General features: G+C 43.2%; 4 protein-coding genes across 4 annotated transcripts; 2 read left to right on the top strand and 2 right to left on the bottom strand.

Annotated features, from left to right (window-relative positions):
- Positions 1-524: 524 nt before the first annotated feature.
- EAF02_009130 (uncharacterized protein) lies at positions 525-3,691 on the top strand. The gene is made up of 3 exons (XM_038905178.1): positions 525-1,353; positions 1,428-2,615; positions 2,673-3,691. Exons 1-3 carry the CDS (start codon positions 1,153-1,155, stop codon positions 3,402-3,404), a joined length of 2,121 nt encoding a protein of 706 aa, XP_038755075.1. The 5' UTR covers positions 525-1,152; the 3' UTR covers positions 3,405-3,691.
- Positions 3,692-5,658: 1,967 nt separating this feature from the next.
- On the top strand, positions 5,659-6,723 carry EAF02_009129 (uncharacterized protein; the record flags this gene model as incomplete). The annotated part of the gene is made up of 3 exons (XM_038905177.1): positions 5,659-6,104; positions 6,164-6,381; positions 6,431-6,723. 3 exons carry the CDS (start codon positions 5,659-5,661, stop codon positions 6,721-6,723), a joined length of 957 nt encoding a protein of 318 aa, XP_038755074.1.
- Positions 6,724-8,200: 1,477 nt separating this feature from the next.
- On the bottom strand, positions 8,201-9,210 carry EAF02_009128 (uncharacterized protein; the record flags this gene model as incomplete). Its single annotated transcript, XM_038905176.1, has 3 exons — positions 8,201-8,278; positions 8,581-8,702; positions 8,832-9,210. The coding sequence occupies 3 exons, from the start codon at positions 9,208-9,210 to the stop codon at positions 8,201-8,203; spliced, it is 579 nt and encodes a 192-aa protein (XP_038755073.1).
- A 708-nt stretch (positions 9,211-9,918) lies between these two features.
- Positions 9,919-10,747, bottom strand: EAF02_009127 (uncharacterized protein; the record flags this gene model as incomplete). The annotated part of the gene is made up of 2 exons (XM_038905175.1): positions 9,919-10,383; positions 10,448-10,747. 2 exons carry the CDS (start codon positions 10,745-10,747, stop codon positions 9,919-9,921), a joined length of 765 nt encoding a protein of 254 aa, XP_038755072.1.
- Positions 10,748-12,533: the final 1,786 nt, after the last annotated feature.

Raw genomic sequence — 12,533 nt, 5'->3', positions numbered from 1 at the left:
TGTATTACTTACAGAGAAGTTTAATAATTGTGGTACCTTTCTTGGTATATCCATTCTTGGGGAGCGGGGGGGACGGGATGAATATATGCGCACGTATCGAGTAGTATTTGCGGCCTGGCAGAACTGTGGCTGTTGGTCCGGTAATGGAGATGGAGGAAAGGAAGACAAGCTGAACGGGTTGCCGAGGAGCGAGGAGAGAAGATTGATGAGAGTATTGTGTAGAATCAGTAATGTCAGGGAGGTAGAGTTACATCTACGATACTCATGCGGCTTGGCAATACTTTTGACGTTTTGTTTTGATGCTTTATACTCCATACATCAGATGATATCGTATTTGAAAGAGGAATAGTCTTTACTCGGGCTTCCCGACAGTGTGTGTAACAGTATTGATCAATGGTCTACTCGTGCATCGGACTATATGATTTTTTTGGAAATGAAGATATGATAGATAGAAATATTCTACACATATATATACCCAATTATAAAAAGATAAAAGAATAGAACGAATTCCTTCTTAAAACTCTACCTCCCCTCCATTCAAGATAATCACATTCATATTCACATTCATGTTCCAATCAATTGATGATGAATTTAAAAGTGGGTGAGAGATTTCGCACTTTCTACGATACTCTTATTAATGAATAAACCCGGCAACTCTTCGGAATCAATCCCGACTCAAAAATTAATTTTTTGTTTTCTTACAGTCATACCAGCCCAGATTCGCCCCCATCTTCCCCAGTATTAATTTCCTCTCCAATTGGAGAAATCGTTGAATTGCTTGGAGCTAGGTAGATAAAAGTTTGGTTGGTCCCGTTGTCTTATTCTTCTTAACTTCAATTGAGAAGGGAAAAGAAGAAAAAAAGAAAGTTGACCGTTGACCGTTGAGATTTGCTGGTCGTACCAATTCACCAATTGTCAGCTCGCTCACGATATCCTCGACCAAGAGAAAAAAAGAAAAATTATCCCAAGTCTGACAACTCGACAATTCAATTCCTGTTTGAGTGCGGAAACTCCAGGAAACTCCACAATTCCTCGCAGATCTTCCTCCGAATTTCGGTCACTCATTCAAAAGAAACTCATCCCAAGTACACAGTATCCATTGGACGAATTTAACACACTATTTGGAGAGTTGCAGATTCAAAGGGTCAAATCATGACAGGGACAGATCTCACAACGGCGAAGGGGGTGGTGAAGGAGTCATTGTTGGGCTCAACTGTGGCAGAGGATATTCAACTTTCCGCTCAATCGAAAGCTACTTTTGAGAAGAATTCGCGGAAGGATGAGTCCGGAGCTGAGGATTATATGACTGAGGAAGATTTTGTAAATGCCATTGCGCCGGAAGGAGAAGATTATGTGAGTCAATGTTTTACGTTTATGCCATTCTTCCCTTTTCAGAGTCATAACTAACATAATTGATTTCCTTCTAGCATAAAATCAAACGAGAACAATATGCAATTCTATTCCGTGTAGCTGATCAAAGAAATACTGGTAAAATCAGTTTACATGATTGGGGAACTTTCGAAAATCTCCTTGCCAAACCCGATGCCGAATATGAAATCGCATTCCGTCTTTTCGATATCGAGCGAACCGGCACTGTCAAATATGATGATTTGAAGAAGTTATATGAATTAAACAAGGGTCCAGATTCCATACCTTTCGATTGGAGTTGCGAATGGGCTACTTTATACAGTGGAGGAAAGAAGAGAAGACATGATTTGACTTATCCACAATTCTCGCAGATGCTTCGAGGTTTACAAGGAGAGAGAATACGTCAAGCTTTCCACCACTTTGATAAAGATGGAGATGGATATATTGAACCAGAGGAGTTTCAAAGAATTATTCTCGAAACAGCAAAACATAAACTCTCGGATCATCTTCTCGAAAATTTACATACTCTCTGCAATATCTCGGCTGGTAGCAAGATTTCATACGCAAATGTTAGAGCATTCCAAAATATGATTAGGGAGATGGACTTGGTGGAGATGGTCATTCGACAGGCAACTGCAGAAAGCACCGATGGAAAGATTACCAGAACCGATTTCCTAAATGAAGCTGCAAGAATTACTAGATTTTCTCTCTTCACTCCTATGGAAGCCGATATTTTATTCCACTTTGCCAGTCTGGATAATCCTTCTGGCAGACTCGGATTATCTGATTTTGCAAAGGTCCTCGATGCCTCATGGCGCAATCCTTTGTACAACGCCTACGATAAAAGGGCTAACGGCAATGGTGTGAAAACAGCTGGTGGAAGTGTTCTGTATAGCGTTCTCGAATCTGTACATCATTTCGCATTGGGAAGTTTAGCAGGAGCTTTTGGCGCATTTATGGTATACCCTATCGATCTTGTCAAAACTCGTATGCAAAATCAAAGATCTTCAAGAGTTGGAGAAATGTTGTACAAGAATTCTTGGGATTGTGCTAAGAAGGTTGTGCGCAATGAGGGGTTCAAGGGTTTATATTCTGGTGTTTTACCACAACTTGTTGGTGTTGCTCCAGAAAAGGCTATCAAATTGACAGTCAATGATCTTGTTCGTGGTCATTTCTCCTCCAAGGATGGCAAGATTCAACTTAGGCATGAAATTCTTGCTGGTGGTATGGCCGGTGGTTGTCAAGTGGTAAGTTAATATTTACCCCTCCGCCCCACTTTGAAAGTATACTAAAATCACGCACAGGTCTTCACTAACCCCCTTGAGATCGTCAAAATTCGTCTACAAGTTCAAGGAGAAGTCGCGAAAAGTGTTGAAGGCACTCCTCGCCGCTCAGCTATGTGGATCGTTCGTAACCTTGGTCTTGTCGGTCTCTACAAAGGAGCATCAGCATGTCTCCTCCGTGATGTTCCTTTCTCCATGATTTATTTCCCTACATATAACCATTTGAAGCGCGACTTCTTTGGTGAAAGTCAAACCAAAAAATTGGGTGTTGTGCATTTATTGACTGCTGGTGCCATTGCGGGTATGCCAGCTGCTTATTTGACTACACCTTGTGATGTTATCAAAACCAGATTACAAGTTGAAGCCAGAAAGGGAGAATCTCAATATACATCTCTTCGTCATGCCGCAAAAACCATCTTGAAAGAAGAAGGATTCAAAGCATTCTTCAAGGGTGGACCAGCTCGTATCCTTAGATCTTCCCCACAATTCGGTTTCACCTTGGCTGCGTATGAAGTTCTTCAAAATCTTCTTCCAATGCCAGGTCATGCCAAGGATGAGAGACCTCATGTTGGTGTAGCGGGTGCCGCCACATTGCCAGGTCAGGATGGACCACTTCATTATTTGAGAAGTAGAAATGCGTTGAAAATCATTTTAGATTTGGATCAGGAGTTTGGAAGAGTAAAGATCCCTGGAAAGGAAAAGTGGATGGGATTACCTAGAGCGATTGGTGGAAATGGTACTGGAAGTGCTTAGAGGGATAGAAGGGGAGTGAAAATTATATGAGTTAGGTGAATGGAGGCGGGGAAGTGAAAAATAAATAGAGAGAGGAAGACAGAAAGAAAGAAAGAGAAATTCATGACCTATTTTGCATGTATTTCGATTAATTGGATGGTGTCTGATTTGATTTGGGACCTGGGCGTGGGTTTAGACTGATGAATAGATATGATGGGATAGAATCGATAGAATAGAATCGATGAGGGTTGGGGGAGGTAGGTGGAGGAGGGGAAGGGGGTAGACTTAGATCTTAGATCTTTGGATCGCTGTCTTTGGTGGATGGAGAGATAAAGGGAGGGAGAGGAGATGAGAGGATGGGAGAGGACAAGGGAGGGGAATAGAGAGGAGGTAACAAGATATAATACTTGATTATTTATCTATTTAGGCGGTTAGAGTAGATGGATAAATGGCTATTTATTAAATGGTTTAAATGGTTACATGGTTCCAATATTTTTCTTGGCTTCATATTTTGGTTTGAGGGGGTTTTAATAGTGTGAGGGGGTGAGAGGGGGTGAGGATTGTAGTGATTGTATAGGTGGGTAAGATGAAGGTGTGGAATGGGTGGGTGGATAGGGGAGGAAGAGGGAAGATGAGGTGAGATGAGAGGAGATGTTTGATAAGGGTTTATATATATACTTAATTATTAGATATTAGGTATTGGATATTGGGTAACTAGAGTTGGAGGTTGGGGTAGAGCTGAGGATATATCTATCTAGTGGTAGCTTTTATGAACGATTTCATTTTCTTATATTTTGGTTTTTGGGTTGTTAGGAACCGTGAGAGTGTGAGGGAGTGTGAGAGTGTGAGAGTGTGAGAGTGTGAGATTGTGAGAGTGTATGTATATTCTACTGATTGTGAGAATGCGGCTGTGATGGTTTGGAGTTATGTGGTTGATGTGTGGGCTAGGCTGGATTGGTGGAGTTGTGGTTGGGTAGGTGGTGGTTGGTTGTGTAGTGTTTTGGCGAGGTAGAGGAGGTATGTGATATGTGAGCTTGGATACTGTTGGGGGTCTTTGTTGTATGTTGAGAGCGGGTTTATGAAAGGATGAAATGGGGAGGGAGGCAGAGCAGGGGGGCGGGCGGAGCGAGGGGGGGGAGAACTGGCTGGTCGTTGAGACCTACTCGCTTTATGAGACAGCTCGAGCTTGTGGAAAGTGCTGGGTGTTGTGTTTGATGTTTTGATTGAGCTGGAAGTTTTGGCGGTGAGTCTTGGTGGTGAGTGAGTGAGTGAGGGGAAGGGGAAAGGGAAGTGAGAGGAATGAGAGAAGTAGGTAGGATCTGATGCGGGGTCTGGTTTGTGTGGTGCATAATCTTTCGAGAGTAATAGCAAAAGATTGAGAAAGTGAATAAAACAGAAGAGAGAATAGAGGAGAGTATACAAATAGTACTCTTGGAGAGGAGCGTCCAATATAACTGCATGTGGTTGTATGTCTCTGGTAGACTCGAGAATTATGTGTGTGGTTGTGTGGTTTTATCGATGGGGCAGTAAGCAGTGGCTGATGTGGTATCATGAAAGGGAATTAGGGATGTGTATCTAGGTAGGTAGCTAGGTAGGTAAGCAGGTAGGTAGGTGGTGCTTGCTGGATTGGGGGTACTGGATAAACGAGGGGAGGGGGTGTGAGGAGTGGAGAGAAGACATCACGTGGTTGGTGCTTAGCTTGTTTTTGTTTGTGGCGTGTGTACTTTTGTAAGATTAGTTTTGCGAGGTTTTGTTTTATCGTTCATTCCAAGGCTTTTTCTTGCGTGTTGAACTTTTCATGAATCATGAATCATTCATTCATTGTAACTATGAGTACCTAGGTGGGGTAATTGTACATCATGGATCTGGGAATGAAAAGAAAAGGGTTAAAGGATCTACTTGGGTGTTTGTTTCATTCGTCCATTGATTCGGTGCAAAGATTTCATCAGGCGTTTCGTACCCTGTAAGCCACAGGCGCAGTTCCAGACACAATTACAAAGTCCCATGCAGACCTCGGGAGTGAACAAAAGTACCATGTCAAGGTTCAAGTTACTGGGGTTGGAAACAAAAGGACCACGCATGAGGTGTCAGCAAGGCTGAAGGAACTTCTGGGACCTGGGTGGGTTGGGATATATAAAGCTTTGATTTCACTGTTTTTTCGATAGTGGTATTATTGATTATCGTTTCAATTGCATCTTTACTCTCATTGTGTCTTGATACTTTGACTTGACGTGTTTGAATTCATTTGTTCTACCGAGTTGGAGAGCTTGTTGAAATGGCCACCAATTTCGATTTTGGCCTCAACGGCGAAGCAATGCCGCAAGAATTCTCAGGGATTCTTTTAGAGGACTTCAATGCATCGGAAGATTTCGATTATGGTACTGGACGATCGGAACTGGAAACTAGCGCTCTCGATCCATCAGCATCATCTATACCTTCATGGCTCTTACCCTCCACCAGTTCCTATTCGTACACCCAGCCTTCATTGCCTTACAATGATACACCTACCGTGCCTTCGATTACCACAGATCATGCGAATCCATCTATGGTTAAGCCTATGTTACCTCCATCGAAGGTCCCTGCTAGACCTGCTCCCAAGGAACACTCTGCAGAAGAGTGGGAGCGCCAGAGAATAAATTTCACTCAACTCTACACGACTGAAGACAAGCATCTCAATGAGGTGATGAAAATTATGGAAAATGAATATGGATTCCGTGCAACGTGAATTTTTCAGGGTTGGTGACTGCTACCTATAACAGCTAACTGATTCAAAACTGCAGGCTACGACAATACAAGCGACGAATTGAACAATGGAAGTTGGTTAAGAACATTAAGGAAAATGACATGAGAGTTATTCTACGCAAAGACTTGAAGAGGAAACGCGAAGGAAAGAACAGCGAGTTCCGCATTAATGGCCGGGAAGTTGAACCAAAGAAGATTCAACGCTTCGCGCAGAGATATAAAGTAACCGAGGAGTCAATCCTTGAGTTTAATGTTGGTATGTTAATTCTGGAGGTGAGATTTCTCTTTGATACTGATTGCTCTAGAAACTCCTTGTTATATTGATTGCGATACCCCAGCACCGATAATTGAGGATGAAGACATACAGCATCATATAATAGGAGAAGTCAACATACCAGACTCAATAATACTTTCTCCACCAGCGGTCGAGTCAGACCAAGACCGAGAGATTCGGATAGTCGATACTAGGAAAACAGTTCTGAATGAGTTCATTCGAAAACTTGGTGCTGCCATTCCCATCGATTCTACATTCGACCTCTCTGTATTCAAGTATCCTCTTGAAATAGATGATCTTTCAGACATGAAGTTTGAAAATTGATCTACTACGTAAGATAGAATACTCGCTATATTCAAGACTGTCAATGTTGGTTTTCTTGATCACTAATTTTTGTCGTAGAAACTTAAAAACCCCTCTCTTCTATTAGCGCTCGATATGATTCAATCTTGGTCTCACCCCACTAAATTTTACTCGCTACCGTACCATTTCGGTCGCTGGAATTACCATTTTCCACTGGAGAGGGTACATCAAATTCCACGCAGTATTCTTCTACTCGCATTCTATCTTTTCGAGAAGAGCCACCACAAAAATGCTTTGACACTGGGACCGTTCAGCCCATTGTACAAGAACTCCACTTTTGAGTGCATGTTGTATTGTAGCATTGTATATTACTGTACAGAGAGAGGCTCGGAAATAAGATCATATCCGCCGTTGAATCTTGTTCTCCTAGGGCCCCGACACATCCCATTTTTGGTGGAGTTCCTGAATCTCGATGGGCAAGGGACAGTTGAATTGATAAGTTCTCTTGACGAGGAATCTTTTCTCACGACAAAGTTGTCTATCGATTCCTGGGATAATTTTGTGAAGACAACGGAAAAGGAAGTGCAGATTTTGGATGATGCTCTAGATCGGATTGCTGGTGTGAAACGTAAAACTTGCCGTTCGGCTGAATAGATGCCAGGGGAATGAAGATTGCTATGGTTTTGTGGCATCGAAGTTCAGTACTTACAGGAACGCGAGTTTTTTTCTATGGAGGGGGGATTGAGAATGAGATCGGCATATCTATTTTCATTCGTGGTGTGAGTCGGAATTTCTTAGTGGGTGGATGGAGAAAGAGGAGGGGGGGAGAAGAAGAGAGGGGACGGCCTGATATATTTGTATTGCAATTGATTTCCGTTATCATAAAGATACTAAGACTGAAATTTCTATTTTCGGCAATCTCATCCGACATTTCTTTCCGCTCATCATCTTCGCTCCATCCTTTTCCTATACCATTCCCTCCCTCATGACTTCATCTTTTTCATCTGATCAGAAAGCTCCGTGAGATCTTCTTCCTCTCTATCACATCTGTATTCTTTCTGATACTCGTCACTAGAATTAAAAAAAATTCCTTCAAGTTCGTGTTGCATTTTCAGAAATTTGTGTTCATCGTTTTCCTTCCTTACACCGCTCGCTTCCTTTATAGCCCTTTCAATACTGCTAGTTCGTCTTCATCTGACCACGAAGTACGATAACTCCTTGAGTGGACGGAGAAATGAAGGAGGATCTTTCTCTGCATTCGCAATCCATTTTATCCTCCGCACTTGTCAAAACCGCAGAGTCATACATCCCCATCTCCACCATTTCTCTCCTCCCATCTACAAAGCCCCATAACTCCTCCCCCCCTCTCCTCTCAATCGCATCCGTATCCCCACTCACATCCCTCACTCCCCTCTGAACTCCAAATCTGCCTCCGCCACCACATCCTCCTTTTTCCTTCCCGATGCCTCGCCTAGTTCCTCGGAACCCGTAGCTTGCGCTATTGCTCCACTTTATCTTTTTCGGAATCGGGGACGGACCCGAGACCGGCGAGTTGGACGCCGTCAGTAGGCCAGGGCTGCGAGGAGGGGAGAGGTGTGTATGGAGGGGAGGAGGAGGGGGGAGGGGTGGTGGAGGTAGGAGAGGTGGGGGAGTTAGGGATTGTGGGATAGAGGAGAGCCGACGTTTGGTTTCTTGGGCTTTTTGTTTTGAGAGCACGAATTCGGGGTCGGAGGGGTGGGGGGCAAATCCTACTTCTTTCTTTGGGGGGAACGGGGTGGTAGTTTGAAGGGAGGTGGGTGATTTGGGGGAGGTTGGAGAGTGGAGGTATTGTTTTTGTTTTTAGTTGCGCGATGGGTGATGTGTCGCGGGGGTTTATACCGACGGTTTTCGCAAGATGTAGAGCGTGCTCCAGTAGATGAAGAGGAGGGTGAGGAGGGAAACGAAAAAGAGACCGAGGAGGGTGGAGGTGAAGTCGAGGGCTTCTTGGAGTTGGGTGAGGACTTGAGGGAGGGGGAGGCTTGTTAGTTATTATTTGAGGAGAAGTTCGAGGGTGGGGGGAAGTGATGTTTATAATGGGAGTTTGGGGGATTGAAGGGAAGGAAGGGAGATGAGAGGGGAGTTGGACATACGAGATATAGAAGTACCTGTAGGAGGAGGAATGGCAATCGGAGTGGCTATTTGTAGGAGAGAAGATGGTTCTGCGGATATGTGGGACGGGGAGAGGGTTTGAGAGACTGTGTGTTGAGATGGAGGTGTGAGGGTTGTTGAGGCGGAGGAGATTGATGGTTGTGAGGGTGAGGGTGATGGCGAAGACGATGGTGTTGAGATTGAAATGGGAGAGGAAGAGACGACTGGAGTTGAGGAAGAGATGACTGTGCTAGAAGAAGAAGAGATTGGTGCCGAGGAAATTGTAGATGTGGTAGTTGAAGAGGAAGAGATAACTGGGATTGAGGAGGAAGAGACGATAAGCGCAGAGGAGACAGTGGTCTTTGTAGTCGAGACAGACATCTTTGGATCTTGATGTAAATCCTATGAGTACGATTATCACCGAGTGAAAGATTGATATTTGAAAACTTTAGTTGAAAAGAATAATCAATCAGATAAGTTGAGTGTTTTAAGTAATAACTCCTCACTTCAATCAATCATCCGAAGAGTTTGGAAATAAGTGAATCAACTCCACCCTCACATAAACTGAATCAAAATGAAGTAAAATCCCCACAACTCAAAGAAAGCATTACACTAGGTACATACAACAGAAATGGAGGAAATAATAACACAAAAACATACAGCTAGGCTCAATGCGGTGATCCGTTACCGATAGAAGAAGCAACAAAGGAAAAACATCATGTGGGAATCTTGTGTGGGATTTCTTTGAGACGGACAGGATGTGTGATGATTTTTTTATAGGGTCAGTTGCAATTTGAAAGAGCATGGGGAAGGGCGGAGATGGAGTTCTAGATTCTTCTAGGTATGCCAAGGGGTTGGGTAGATGTGCAACAAGAGTTTTTGGGGTTGGGAGGGGTTATTAGGTGAATTTGGGATGTTGTGAAGACCCCGATAATTACTTAGGTCATGTAGATGTGAGGATTTTTGATTTTTGATTATCGATTTTAATTCATGTGCTTGTGAGACTATGCCAAGAAATTTGGTTTTCCAACTTGCTGTATTCACGCTTTTGATTGCAATTTCATCCACTTTCTTGTATTTTCACTCTCTTCATTCCCGAGTATCCATGTCCTCAAACCTAGGGAATTCCTCCACCTCTCCATTTCTCAATAAAATCTTCGCTGCCTCTTTCGCTTTCATTTGTTCCTCTTCGTCCCAGTATCCCGCCCTTTTCCCATAATCTGCTTGATTTTCCAATTTCTCAAGTGATTCTTGGAGTTCAATGGGTGATTGAATAATCACCTCATCTTCTATCCATCCTTCAATCTCTTGATTCCCATCTCCTGATTCTTTGCCTTTTGATGTTTTGGAGAATTTGTCTTCTGGTTTGGACTTGGAGGATGACAAGTGCCTCTTCTCATCTTCAGTTAAATCAATTCCATAATCCATTTTTCCAACTCCCCTCTTCCAGGCCACTCGTCGCACTGCTTCGCGCATTTGGGCTCGCTCTCGCTCACCTACTTCGTTGCGTTCGCGGAGTCGCTCGGTTCGTGCTTCGGCGTATTTGCGGCGGAGCTGGCGGCGTTCTTCGTAGATTATGTCGGCTTTATGTTTTACGACGGAGGGAAATTGGTTATACAGGTAGGATAGGAATTGGGTTAGATGGGTAACGGAGGAGAGGGTAACGAATGCTGTAGAGGAAGCAGGTTGTTATGAGGAGAGCTAGGTAGAAAAAAACGGCGGAGAGTTGAATGAGGGCGTGGATTAGGGCGGAGAAAGGAGAGCGGAGAAAGCTGCTAAGCATGGTGGTGACGGGCATGGAGTTAGCGGTGGTGTTGGGGGGTTGGCGATGACGAAGATCTATGTTTATGCGAATTGGGTTGCGAGCTGAGATGAACGAAGCTTCGTAGATGGTCTCGGGGCGGAGGTAGGATGTCATGGATTGTTGGGATGTCGAGTGAAGCTGATGAAAAGTATGATTTCTTGAAATTATATGAAGCATGTAGCACCTGACTGATAGTATAAGAAATGTTATGGTAAGTCCCGACGATATTCGAACGCTTCTCAGCAAGATACAAACAAAGCAGTTCAGATATATCGTCCGCTAAGACAAGAAGCTTGAGAGCCTAATCAGATTGATACACAGGTACAGGTAGGCGCCCGATCCAAAATCAATTGAATCCTTTCTCATCAATGATATATAACCTCAATAATCATCAAATATGTTTGTAGATAAAGGAATAAATTGCTGCATCCAGTCACAGGACTTCCTGCCTCAAATGTTCCGAAAGCGGAATGGTGGTTTTGGGTTCTTCATTGTTCGCAGCTTTGCGATAAACATAAGAGGAAGCTTTTGCTAGAGTAGGCTAGGGTCTGAATCATTACTGATCCATCTATGGGTGATATTCAATCTTGTGGTCTGATGTCTCTTTTATGACTTTGTGTAAGAAGCAAACGAAAGGGGAGGAAACGAGGAGTCGATGCTTACATAAGCTGCCATCAATTAATTATCCTGCCCAAAGCGGTATCATTCCACGTGACAATGTCTCTAAAACAGTTTTGTTGCACATCTGAAAAAAAAACGTCGGATTGACAAGTTGCCAAACCAGACACCACGATATTCTTAGCGTACTTTTGTGAAATATTTTGGCAATTGAGTCGACCGGGAATAAAAACACTAGCTTGGTTTTATTTCCGGTCCGTGGAAATGGTAAATTATATTTTTGGCTACCTCGGTATGTTAATACAGACGTCTCTTGTCAGCATTATCAAAGTTGTTTGACTTTGATTGACTATTATTTCAAAATCATTTGACTTACACTTAAGGATGCTGTTGTACTGATACATTATGCTAGTTGCTCTGGCAGAAGAACTTTGAATATGGGTAGGTAAATGCATGTCATGTGTCGTGTTGGGCTTTCACCGTCTCTCTGCGATTGGGGAACTGGATGAACTACCATAGTAAGGCTGAGTGCCACATACCTAAGATTATGTCCACAACTTCATCAACTAACAATCTGTAAGTAGAGCCCACTGACTGGGCGAGATGTCGGCGTCTTACCGATGCCATTGCAGTCTTTCCCACGTCACTGCCTTCTAGCGCTGCCGAAGAATCTAAAACACACAAATCGGTTGCACCCCCGGTCTTTGAAACAAGCTGGTATTCAAACGCAAATAATCTGCGTGGTGTAGACTATGGCATAGCATACCAACAGAAAGTGATGTAGATGTTGCTCATGGCAAGTAGGCTTGGAAAAATTCCGGATAGAACTGATTGGTATCAGTTCGCTCTCATAATCTCTGAATATCTGTTCATTCGGGATGTGGAATATCGTTGCCATCCGTATTGTCCACTTCCTTCCAAGGGACAATTAGATCATTATTACAGAACCAACTTACCTTACTCTGCTACATTCTTCTGAGAACATGGGAACTCGCTTGAACCTTACATATCAAGTCCAATGTACCAGAATATCATCATTACATGCTATATTACTTTGAGGAGCAGGTCGTTGCAAGAACCATGGAAGCATAAGACTTCCTGATTTGCCTCAAATATGTTATTCATGACATCTATAATGACAATTCTATGTTCGAATTCTGGGTATGAGAGTTTGGTAGTTATTTGAGCAAGAATCCTGGTGAATAGATGCTCAGTTGTTTCGATCCTTTGTATACATTTTTTCCCTTTTATACTTCCAAACAGCAGCTTTTACTGACAAATA

Source organism: Botrytis sinoallii (genome assembly GCF_014898435.1).
Source record: "Botrytis sinoallii strain Bc 23 chromosome Unknown BSIN_018, whole genome shotgun sequence".
Lineage (NCBI taxonomy): Eukaryota > Fungi > Ascomycota > Leotiomycetes > Helotiales > Sclerotiniaceae > Botrytis > Botrytis sinoallii.
Note: the sequence above shows the minus strand (reverse complement) of the source record. Positions and strands in the feature narration are given on the sequence as shown.